At 36.0% G+C, this 13,067-nt stretch overlaps 2 protein-coding genes across 2 annotated transcripts; both read right to left on the bottom strand.

The window, feature by feature from the left end:
• Nucleotides 1–1,499: 1,499 nt before the first annotated feature.
• On the bottom strand, nucleotides 1,500–2,447 carry LOC125362509 (olfactory receptor 4S2-like). Its single transcript, XM_048361340.1, is given in 1 exon segment — nucleotides 1,500–2,447. A coding segment is annotated over 1 exon segment (948 nt).
• Nucleotides 2,448–10,117: 7,670 nt separating this feature from the next.
• Nucleotides 10,118–11,547, bottom strand: LOC125361754 (olfactory receptor 4P4-like). Its single transcript, XM_048360358.1, has one exon. The coding sequence runs from the start codon at nucleotides 11,494–11,496 to the stop codon at nucleotides 10,510–10,512; it is 987 nt and encodes a 328-aa protein (XP_048216315.1). The 5' UTR covers nucleotides 11,497–11,547; the 3' UTR covers nucleotides 10,118–10,509.
• Between the last annotated feature and the right edge of the window lie 1,520 nt (nucleotides 11,548–13,067).

Here is a 13,067-nt window from a genome sequence, read left to right as displayed (position 1 = left end):
TTGTAACTACTTTCAACGTCGCATGTGTATCTGTAGCTTCTATTATTGATGATGTTCTTGTATCACCTTCCTGTGGTTGTACCTACACTATCTCTGTAATTTTATCTGAGTATATTGGAAACTGTGTATACTGGTATTGGAACAAGGAAATTGAAAGGGAATACAAAAATTGAGAGACACAGGGTAAAAAAGACAAACAACTACAAAAGCAATACTTGCAAAACTGTTTGGTGTAAGTGAACTGAACACCTCATGGGAGGAAAGGGAAAGGGGGAGGTGGGAGGTGGTATGAGGGATGAGGTAACAAACAGTACAAGAAATGTATCCAATGCCTCACATATGCAACTGTAACCTCTCTGTACATCAGTTTGATAATGAAAATTTGAAAACATAAATAAATAAATCTCTTGGTTAAGGTGGTGAAAAAAAAAGAATAAATACAAACCAGGTTACACTAAAGCCACCAGCACTACCATATTCATTTCAGCATTGTTTATCATAGAGCCAAGGTACAGAATCAACCCAGATGCCCCTCAGTCAATGAATGAACCAAGGAAATTATATAATTATATTGTTATATAAATACATATATGCCCATTTTGTTTGGTTTTTCTCTTTGTTGCTGCTTTTGTTTTCTGTTTTTGTCTTGTGTGTATGTTTGTTTGCAGGAGAGTAAGGGAACACAGAAAAGGTGGGACAGCGCATGACTATCAAACTTTATTTCTGAACAATGGTGTTGCTTCAAGTGGTAATGTTTTTACTTCTTTTCTAACCATAAACACAATACCAGGGACAGGAAGTGGCACAGAAATTATTTTTGAAGGAAAGAAAAAGGAAACAACAGCCGAGTCAGAAACAGATCACTTCACTATAAAAGCAAATCACAGGTAGTCTAGTGAGATAAAAATGTTTTACTAAGGCAATTATAAATTCACACAGTAAATACTTGCCCAACATCAGACATATATGCATGGCATGTTACACATGGAAAAATGGAAAAAGAAAAAAAAGTTCAGTCGATAAAATCTTCCCATTGTTTTGAGAATGTATATGTCATTATTAAAGAAAGGAAAAACGTTCCAGGAACCCAAGGATGAAAATTAGTCTTTTATCTGTCAAATCTTTGTTATCTTATTGATGTTTTATGCACACTTCTGATCACATTCTGATCACTATTCAGCTTCCATTTCTCAACTTGATTTTGAGGAATACATATATGATTACTTATCCCAAATGTGTTGCTTTCATTGTGCTCTCATCCACACATCATATAACTATGAAGAGCTCAGTATTTTCCAACCACATTTTTAAACTCTGAAAACACCCTGAAAGACTTCATTACACACTTTCTTCTTCAGAATAAAAATAACGAAACACTAAAAGCATGAGGAGAACAGAATCTTCATGTTTGAGAACAGCATTTGCTCTTTCATATAGGTTGCAGTAAATTGATAATAAATACTATTGAGATAATGATAACTACTCCAAGTTATTTAACATTAGCCTCCCAGAAAAACCTTCCTCCTCCACAATTTCCTCATTGCATTCTTTACTTCTGCATTTCTCAGAGTGTAAATCAGAGGGTTTAACATAGGAGTGATGATGGTGTAAAATACAGCCACCATCTTGTCCTCTGAGAAGGTAGTGTCGGGCCTCATGTACATAAATGTACAGGGGCCAAAAAAGATGATGACCACTGCAATATGGGAGCCACAGGTAGAGAGAGCTTTACGCCTGCCTTCTGCTGACTGCTTCCTGAGGGACACCAGAATGATTGTATAGGAGATCAGCAAGATGACAAAACTGCCCAGTGTAATGGTACCACTGTTGGCTGTCACTACAGCACCCACCACATAGGTGTCTGTGCAGGCAAGTTTCAACACAGGGTGGACATCGCAAAAGTAGTGATCGATCACATTAGGTCCACAGAATGGGAGCTGGACAACCAGAACCACCTGGATAATGGAGTGCAAAAACCCACCCACCCAGGTGCCCAGCAACATTTTATTGCATTTCTGCCGGTCCATAATGGTCATATAATGTAGAGGTTTACAGATGGCTACATAGCGGTCATAGGCCATGACAGTAAGAATGAAGATCTCAGTACAACCAAAGAAATGGGCTCCAAAGACTTGCATTATGCACCCCACATAGGAAATGGTTTTAGTTTTCACTAACAGATCAACAATCATTTTGGGTGCTGTGACGGATGAATAACAAATGTCCACAAATGACAAGAAATAGAGGAAGAAATACATGGGAGACCTAAATAAGTTACCCAGACAAACCGTCAACATGATGAGAGAGTTTCCCAGAAGAATAACTGTGTAGAAAAAGGAAAACACCACAAAACATACTGCTTCGACCTGGGGGTTCTGGGAAAGGCCCCAGAAAATGAATTCTGTTACATTGTTTGCTTTTTCCATGGAGTGAGTCTATGAGGTCATGTTCCCAGGAGGCAAGGAGATTACCTGAAGGACACATGAAAAATCGATTGTCACAGGTCATTTCTAACTTAAAACAAGCGAAAATATATAACCCTGGTAGTTGAAAGTGGAAAAGACTTGAGCTTTAGGTGCTTGATTGGGAACCTGATCAAGGAAATGGACTAGCATCTATTCTGATGATCTTATCTCCATATAATCCATTTATTTACTTGAAATGAGGAAGTGAAGTCCAGAGACAAAAACCAAATCCCCTGAGTTTCTTGTCACCAGTGTTTCTCCAATGTCTTTTCATCTGTATTTTGCATAATTGACTGTCCATTTAAGGTTGTAACAATGCCTGTGTTTGGGCATATGGTTGTATATAAGAAAACATTTGCTTTTTCTGTGATGTAGAAGTGAAAAATTGCATTCTCACATTTTTTTCCTTCTGAATGCTACCAGAGCTGATAATCACAGCTACTCAAGAATCCCCCGAAAGCTGAGACCTAGAAAATGTGTTAGGTTCCTTTCCTTATAAAATTCAGATCCTGCGTAAATAAATGTGCAATCCTTTGTCTGATTTTGAGTTCCCATAATAAAAACAAAAAGGTGATATCATTAGAAGAAGACTTAAGTAACAACTCACACAAATACAATTCTGAAACAATGCTGCTCTAACCTGGGCAATTCATTCAACTTCATGGAGCCTCTTTTATTCTTTGGTGAAGGAAAGAAGCTGGAACTATCCCTTGACTCCCTAGCAGTCACCTCTGTAATGAAATGAAACCATTTTGTAAACATGCACTAGACACAAATCCTGAGAGGCACAAATAATATAATATGAGGTGGCTTTAAAAGTGCTTTAGCAGAAAATAACAAACTTCTTTTCAAATGGTATTTCCACATGTATGGGTCAGTGACTTTACATTATTTATCTAAAACCAAAGAACTACTAAACAAACATAAAAAGGTCTAGGATAGACCTATCAGTGGATCACAATAGCTCAACAGCTATGTACACATGATTATATGAGGATAAGCAAAAACAACTCCAAGAGAAGGAAACAGGAGGATTCTATTGTTGTTGTTACGTTTAATGTTCTAGGTGAATTTCCTTTGGCATACCCTACGCAGTTACGTATATGATTTGGGTACACTGGATATTGTATATATGCCTACCTGAACTAGGGAAGGGAAAGAAAAATGAGGGTGTAACAGATAAGACAAGAAATGTACTCACTACCTTATTATGTAACTGTACCCCCTTTGTCAATAAAATTTAATTTAAAAAAACAAAAGTGCTTTTGCAGAAAAGAAAGGGGAGTGAAGTCTCACACAATTCCTTCATCTTCAAATTGAGCATACTGTAGAATACCCAGCATTGTTTGCATTGATTTAGTGCTTATCATGGATCTATTCGTTGGAACACAAAAACAGAAAAAGAGAGGAAAGAAAAGGAGCACTCTTCCCCCTTCAAGGTGAATTTTTCTTCCTACATCCTAATGCTTCTGGTGTCATGGGAGCCTTTATGTTTTGGCTGAATTACATTTTGCAAGCAAACAGCCACTGAATTACAATGAGAGAGGTTTTAGGAATAAAATATGTAATTTCAGTATCTGACTCTTCATTGGCGAAATGTAAGGCACTCTAGATTTCTATATCTTCTGGTGGGAAGTTTGTGTGGAACAGCTATAATTTAAGGGACTTTTCAAGTTCTTCTTCATCCAAACAAGGTATGAATATAAATGATTATATTGTGCATTGCCCTCCTGAAAACATATCCCTTGAGGATCCATTGATTTTTAAGGCTTACCATGATTGAACCACATTTGATTGCACATGATTGTACAATTATTTACGCAGCATCTTAATTTTATAAGGAAAGGAACCTACCAAACTTTCTAGGTCTCAGCTTTTGGAGGATTCTTGAGTAGCTTGCAGGGTTTAGTCATTTGCAGCAACAATGTGTCTTAGACATCTAGGATCTAGGGAAGTAAAGGGCTATAATTTAGTTAGTCTATAAATAACAGTTGGTGGAAAGGTCACCCCATATCTGCATTTTTATGGTGCTTTACAAACCAATGAAAATAATGATAGCTATGGTAGTAAAATAAATGTATAATTCAGATCCAGAATCAAGCATGTTTCTATGTTTTAACTTTCATATATTCTTTCATTTTTTCCTACATATTAAAAATATTCTGCAATGGAAGAAACTCTTTAAGGAAAGACTATTCATAGCAAGTTCAGCAATTGTTCTTTATTTTTGTTTGATTCTCCTCTAGAATAAACAGAATTTACTCAAAATAGGACTTATTCCATTATTTTCTAAAGCACAATGACCTATAGGAAAATTTACTTTCCTTACGATTCTTCTCAATGATTCTTTCTTCCACTTTTTCACCATTTTGCAAGTGATCATAGAAATCTGTTCATTAAAACAGCCATTTTCTTCTTAAGAGTCATGCTGTCCTAGCTCAAGGTCCATGTATATAAACATTTGATTATCTTATCTTGCTTTTGTGCTGATCCTAGGGCTTAAACTCAATAACCTAGACACTGACCCTGAGCTTTTTTGCCTAAGGCCAGCACTCTACCACTTCACTTGAGCCACAGCTCCACTAAGTGTCTCACAGAATTTCTTGCCCAGACTGGCTCTGAACCGAGGTCTTAAACTCTCAGAATCCTGAGTACCTAGGATTAAAAATGTAAACAATCAACGTTTGACAAGAAATGTCCTCATTACCTTGAGTATGTAACTGTAAACCCTCTGTACATCACCTTGACAATAAAATTAAATGTAAAAAATGTGTAGATCACCAAACCTGGATATTCTACCTTCTTAAAAATCTCATTCTTTCCTGTCTTCAAAATATGATTGCATTGCAATTATATTACAAATATACAATATTTAGCAACTTGATTGAATTCCCTTTTCCACAAGCATGCTGTATTGCTTTTAGAAAACAAAAAATCAACTCTTACCATCGTTTTTCCAGGGCTTGATATTTATTTTTCTTTCTTCCCTGGATAATGAGGGAGCAGCTATCTACAGTGAAGTGAGTGTGATACCTGATGAACTGTTGTATGATTAACATATACTCACACAATTCCTGGTAAACTCAACTCACAGGCAGCTAGAAAGCAGACTTCAATCTCTTTCATCTGACCTCCTGTAATCTGCCATGTCCTTGTGCCTTTGGCACTAAATGCCCATTTTCCCTTTTCTTATACATCTATTTAAGGAAAACCAAGCAAATTGATAATGACTTTAGGGATAGCTTTTTCCCCAAAGTCTTTATACATAGTCTAAACCAAATTGCAGGCCTAACAATGGGCTTAACTTTCCAATGTTGGTCAAATTTTAAAACAAATAAATCAATTAAAGCTCACATGTAAAACTGAAACAAGCATATCATAACCCTAACCCAAAGTAATTTTTGCAAATTCGGGAAAATATTTTATGATTGATTCTATGTTCCTTTAACTAATGTGCTGTTCATATGCATATTAAACAATATGTTTCTATGACAATATCTGCTGCCTTACTATCGATTTTCGTTGTTCTATTTTATTTTTTCATTTCTTTATTTTTGAAGTCATGTACAGAGGGGTTGCAGTTTCATACATAAGGCAGTGAGTATATTTCTTATCCAACTTGTTACTTCCTCCCTCATGCCCTCCCCCGTGCTCTATTTTAATTGTTCTACTCTTTTTTAATATATTTTTATTATCAAACTGAATTACAGAGAGGTTACAGTTTATACATTAGGCATTGGATACATTTCTTGTACTGTTAATTGTTCTACTCTTAAAAGTTCTATTTGAGCAGAAAAAAGTACCTTCAACATTTCTATTGGAGTTTTCTGCCTTCCTTAGTGGAAAGTATGTTGATTTCTACAAGAAGAGTAAGGTTCATTAGTGACCGATATTTTTGAAGATTATGCTGGCCCTTGTATATTTACTTTTGTACTATAAGCAGATTTCCTAAATGAGCAATAATCTTCCTTTTCCTTTTTCTATTTCTAATATCTCTTTTCCTTTTGTAATTTTTTTTTCCTTTTTAAACATTTTCCTTTCCACCTTTATCCACCATCTTTCTTTTTCACACAGCATCAAAAATGTCACCAGAACAGTACATCCTTGCATTTCTCTAGGGAAAAACTTGTTTCCCTGGTTCTTTCACATTTTCAAGACTGCCTATTTCCTGGATTTTTCCCTTCATCTCCAAAGCCACAAATTTCTCTACAAGTCCAACTTCCTCTTTTGCTTCCATCTTCCAGTGTAATACCTTGGGCACAACTGGATAACACTGGAACATATCTTGGTATTATGCTCACATAATTAGCAAATTTGATTCCATGGTAACATCAATCTTCTTTTATTGTATAAGTAAACACATTCATGGAATTTATGGTTTAGGCCATAGATACCTTTGGAGAGGGGGGGTCCTATTCTTTTCATCACAGCTAGTCAGTCTTTCAGTTGAGTGATTAAGAAAGCCAGTCTTTTCCTTTCTACTTATCAAAATCTACTTTAAGATCTCAGTGACATTTGAAAATAGGTTTTGGACAAAACAGTAATTTTTGTACATAGCTGATTAGAATATTAACACCCAGATCTTACATCATGAGAGAACAATATCAGATGACCATCATCTCCTGGATGGAATTAGAGAAATGCCACATCATTGTGAAGTCAAAGTAAATTAATAAAATTTTTATTGTCAAGCATGACACATTTGCGAAACATTACACACACATGCCAATGCACTGTCATGAGTTATAGAAGGTGAGCCCTGGAAACCCTACATCAAGCAGTACAAGATCATCACATCCTAGGCACCTGGCAATGACCTTGCCTAATCATGGAGTCTTTTCCACCCACACACTACACTTGCTTCTGAAGCCATATTAATCATATTGTGATGTAAAACCAAGCAAATACATGTTTTTCCTCAGGTGTTTTTTTTAAATAAATATGACTTTCGAATTAGGTGAAAGGCATCTACAAGCTGATGTCACGTTAAAGTAGCCACTATACTCACTGCCTTATGCATGAAACTGTAACCCCTCTGTACATCACTTTGACAATTAACAGATAAAAAACCATCTAGAGACTTCCTCAGGAAAGGTTCCACATCTTTGAAAAATAAGAAAATTAAGCAAGTTGCAAGTCAGAAGTGTCATGAAGACAGCTAAGACATATTAAAAGGAAGTGCATATCCATTTTCTAACCTCAAGGCTGTCCTCCAGTGTGGATGAGTAGAGGAGAGATAGTGAATGGTGGCTCCCTAGTCACCTCTCCTTCTTGTCTACTGTTCTCTGACACTATCATATATTATTATGCCATCTATATTGTAGTGAAATCCATGCAAACAGGAACAGCATGGTGCAATACAAATGGGTTGTGTTTTTGTTGGTTTGTTTTTGAAAAAACATGGCCCAAGATTCAGAATCCATCTGTCGCCACACTCTGAGTGTAAGGATCACAGAGGTAGTGGCACAGACCAGGCTTTGTGACTTACCTTTAATTATAGAAAATACATGAAAAGAAGCAAATAACTTCTTGATCTTTGAAATCAGCAATACAAAAAAGAAGTGTGAACCTAAGGAGATAGAAAAATGCATTGCATATTTGAGGAGAAACAAAATCAACAGAGCAGGATGAATTTGAAGAAGGGTAAGAAAGGAGTTTGGAGATGAAGCCTAGACCATGGTCATCAGGTGTCTTCTAGGAGAAGGTACTATGATTGAATGCATTGGTTGTAGGATAAGACACCTCTCTACAGAGGGGAATCAGAACAGAAGACATTCCTTAAATAAGATACTAAGAATGTTAGTTGGATTGTTTCATAAGAGTACATTGTCAGGGACACATGTCAACAAAGAGAGAATTTGCAGGAGACTACTAGTGTAAGTAAGACTAAGGAAGTAGCAAAGAGATAGTGAGAATAATAAATGGGATATTTTGATGGTAGAATTTACACTGAAATATCTGCTTCCAATTCAATTTCTTCCTATATTCCATATTTTTTCACTGGTTTGTTGCATTTTTCGACAAAAAGTTAAACATACCCTCTTTTATCTTTGATGTTCTTATGAATAAATCTTTCCACTTACACTAGAAATTTAAGCCCTTAGAAAGATGTTATTTTCTATATAGTGTCTGTGTATTTGAGGGCAGAGGAGTGAGTATTGGAATTTACCATTTTCTTTAATGCATGCCTAAGTTGCCATCCTTATCTTATTTAGAGCCTCTGATAGTATTCTAGAAACTTAATATAGAATTTACTCCATTATACTTAGTATGTAACAACTCCATCTGTTGTAGAGCAGATCTTGTTTGAAAAATTTTATAGATTCCCAGTGGTAGTTTTCTGTATATTAATCTTGCTGATGAAATATTCCCTGGAATTTGGTAGTTACTTTTATTTTTCTTATTAGTACTCTCCTTGCTCCATTGAATAAACTAATATTCTCTATGATTTCTTCTTTTTACCCATGACTTATAGGCAAATACACTAACAGCATATGCCATGTCCATCATATTGGTTTTAGAAGAGCCTGAATTTTCACATATTCCACTTTTTTTATTCTGCTCACTTTAGTATTCTACTATGGATAATTTTTTCATGACTTAATGTGTTTCATCTTATATCAATGATATATTTCAGAAAAGCATCAAAATAAATGCACGCTTAAAATAAAGCCTTAATTACAATACACACCACAATTAAGAAACAATAGATAACACATAATTCAACATGACATGTAAAATACTCCAATCATCACTATACATGATAGCTCTTAAACTACACAAAGAAGAACATGGAAAAATTAATCATGTGTGTACTCAAGTTATGAGGTATTGTGCATTAGTGAAACCATAAAATAAGTCATAAATAAGAGAAATGACTTACAAATAAGACTTTCTTATTCTGTAAAATAAAGGAACAGATGACAATAGTGATTTCCTTTGGAATACATGATTAAAGGAGAAGACTGAGGTGGAATCCTTGTGCACTGGAACTACCTCTTAATTTGTTTACTGATCAGACAATGTGCTCAGTTTGTAAATATTCATGAGCTATATATTACTAATATGTGCAATATTGTATGATTTCACATATCCAGTATAATATTTTAAAACTTGAAATTAATATTGCAGTGAGCTTTTCTATGGTTAAGGTTATGAAAATACATATTTATTTTAATTTTTCAATTCAACATATAATCTTTTACTTTTAAGAAACTAATTATTTTGTATAGCATGAGCATACACTTCCTAACTGCATAAGAAAGAAGAGAGAATGAATAAGTATCATGTTTGGAGCAAGTGTGGTGGCACAGGCCTATAATTCCAGCTACTTAGAAAGTAGTAATAAGAGGAAATTGGAAGGGAATACCAAAATCGAGAGACACAGGGTAAAAAAAGACAAACAACTACAAACGCAATACTTGCAAAACTATTTGGTGTAAAAGAACTGAACAACCCATGGGGGGGGAGGGAAAGGGGGAGGGGAGAGGGGGAATGAGGGAAGAGGTAACAAACAGTACAAGAAATGTATCCAATGCCTAATGTATGAAACTGTAACCTCTCTGTAATTCAGTTTGATTATACATATATATATATATATATATATATACATACAGAGAGAGAGAGAGAGACAGAAAGGATTACAGTTTGAGACTAGCCTGTGCCAAAAGTTAGTATGACCTTTCCCTAAAAACAAGCTGCTGAGTATGTTAGCACTCATCTGTGGTCTCACTCAGGACATAAGTAGTTAGATCTTGGCTTGATATTTGCCATGCAAGAACACCTGTCTGAAAATTCAACTGAAATCAAAAGGATGGGAGTGTGACTCATACAGTGGGATATTTCTTAGTGCATAGCCCTGAGTTGCATTCCCAGGAAAGGGAAAGTTGTCAGTGTAGAAGCATAAAGAAAGAGATGACATGTGTTGTCTTGTTGCTCCTCAAACTCTCCAAAGAATGAGGACACGAAGATGAGGAAAAGGGATCTTTCTCAGAGTTGTGATCTCATACAACCAGAGTCTGAGTAGCAGAAATGATTGGCGAATTTATTTTCCAGTCAAGAGCCCTTGAGGACACCAAACTTTCCTCATGGCGTTCTTCATCTCCACGTTCCTTAGTGTGTAGATCAGAGGGTTGAACATGGGAGCGATGATGGTGTAGAAAAGAGCGAACACTTTGTCCTCCGGGAAGGTTACGTTGGGTCTAATGTAAATGAATAAAGCTGGTGCGAAAAACAGGACTACCACAGTTATGTGAGAACTGCAAGTGGAGAGTGCCTTGTGGCGGCTCTCCGCAGAGTAGGCCCTGATGGTGTACAATATACAGAAATAAGACAGCATCAACACCACGAACGTCACCAAAGCAATCAAGCCTGAATTAGCGATGACTAAGATACCTATCACGTGTGTGTGCGCACAGGCTAATTTCAGCAAAGGGTACATGTCGCAGAAGTAGTGATCTATCTCATTGGGGCCACAGAATGGCAGGAAGATGGTGAGGAGAAACTGGCTGGCTGAGTGTGCAAGTCCTCCAGTACAACAGATGAGGATGATTGCGTGACACCTCTGCCTGCTCATGAGGACCGGGTAGTGCAGGGGTTTACAGATGGCCACATAGCGGTCATAGGCCATCGCTGTGAGAATGAAGATCTCAATGCCCCCGAATAAGTGGGTGGAAAAGAGCTGCACCATGCAGTTGTTGTAGGATATAGTCTTCCTTTCCGCCAGTAGATCAGTCATTAGCTTTGGTGTCACGGTGGAGGTGTAGCAGAGGTCTGACAGGGAGAGGCAATTGAGGAAGAAGTACATGGGTTGGTCCATTAGCTGAGTGCAGGTGATGGAAATCATGATGAGCACATTTCCCACCCAAATAGCTAGGTAGCAGAATAGAAATAATACAAAACAGAAGACTTCAATGTTCTTGTTTTGAGAAAGTCCCAGGAGAAGAAAGAAGGTGACATTATTCCTGTTGCCCATGGTCCAGCCTTGTGAAAATGTTTTGCATTCACCTGGGAAGACATCATTCATGAGCATGTATTTTCCAGTGTTGAGTGAGAATTATGACAGCTACATATGTATATGTGGGAGGGGGGGGAGCTGTCAGTCCTGACCCTTGAACTCAAGACCTAGGCACTGCAGTGCCCTGAGTTTTTGTGCTCAAAACTAGCACCCTACTGCTTGAAGTACAGCTCCTTTCTACCTTTTTAGTTATAAATTGGAGATGCAAGTCTCATGGACTTTCTTGCTGGTGTGTGGTTTCTAACCATGATCCTCAGATCTCAGTCTTTATGTAGCTAGGATTACAGGCATGAGCCACCAGCACCAGGCAATAACATTATTTTTGGGAACTAACTAGATTTTATTGATTTTATTGAAGTATATCACCAATAAAAATTTCATGAATAAAAACATGAGTTTCAATTCATTCAGGAAATATATGTCAGATGGTATTTCTTATGCCTTTGTGCAAACAATAACATTGAACTTTAATTTTGATGAATACCTATTTACAATATAATACAGCTTCAAATACAATAGTTTCTTGCAAAGAGTACTGGTATTTTCCAGGACTCAAAAATTATCAAAACAGCTGTTTTTTTTCACTATGTAAAAGCATACTAATTTTCATGAGATTTCATTAGTGGTATATGAACTACCAAAATTTCACTTTTGAATTAGGAAACATCAAATAATAAGCACACCTACATTTTAAAATGGAAGCATCTCTCTTAAGAAGATGATTCAAACATTTTAAAATAGGTTTTTCATGGAATTTTGTTTCTTGCACGGTTGTCTTAGTGATCTAGTGAAAATTACATTGCTGACGTTGAGAAACAAAAAGTAACTTGTCTTATGAGCACATCAATCTACACAAGATATTTTAAGGAAAAATCCATTAAACCTTAGAAGAAACTTTCTCATACTGTGTAATAAAGAATGTTATTCAAAATTTTTATCCTTGGAGCAGACAATGTATTTGGCAAGTCAAATTCCTTTGAGTCTATGATGAAAGAGTGGGCAGTTTTTCTATATTTTTCTCATAAATTTCTTTTGCCCAAACCCATGAAATCTAGAGACCGGTAAATTCATAGGGAAAAAAATGTGATTTTTAGGAAAACAGACTGGAATGTAGGCTGATGCTATTTCATCACACAGTACTATTTGTTTATCTTATTAGCAGATAAGTTAGAGGCAAATTTACCTTTATTTATACAAATAAACTAGAAGAATATTCCTTATTATCAATATGTAAGCTTGTAAAACTAAGAGAACAATGGAATAGGACATTTCTGTCTAAATTCCAGAGAAATTGCTATAGATATTATTTGAGTAGTGTAGAAGCAAATCAGTAAAGTTGATTTTGAGCTAATACAGTCACATATGAATATGTTCAAATATTTGGAGTTTAATATTTCTCAAATAACCTATCATTTTTCTTCTTTTTACCAGTAGGAAGCTTAAATTTCAACTCCAGAAAAAAATGTAAGTGATATGACTCTAATAATTATTCAGTGAATATTGTATCAAATCAACTCCGAACACATAAACTAAAACCATTATAGGAGGTGCTGACCAGATCTGATGCTGAGCCATTTGAACCACAG

This window comes from Perognathus longimembris, chromosome 13 (assembly GCF_023159225.1).
Source record: "Perognathus longimembris pacificus isolate PPM17 chromosome 13, ASM2315922v1, whole genome shotgun sequence".
Taxonomy (NCBI): domain Eukaryota; kingdom Metazoa; phylum Chordata; class Mammalia; order Rodentia; family Heteromyidae; genus Perognathus; species Perognathus longimembris.
Note: the sequence above shows the minus strand (reverse complement) of the source record. Positions and strands in the feature narration are given on the sequence as shown.

What these genes read in the sequence shown, in the direction of transcription:
- LOC125361754 (XM_048360358.1), bottom strand. Translation starts at nt 11,496, where the DNA reads ATGCTCATGAATGATGTCTTCCCAGGTGAATGCAAAACATTTTCACAA.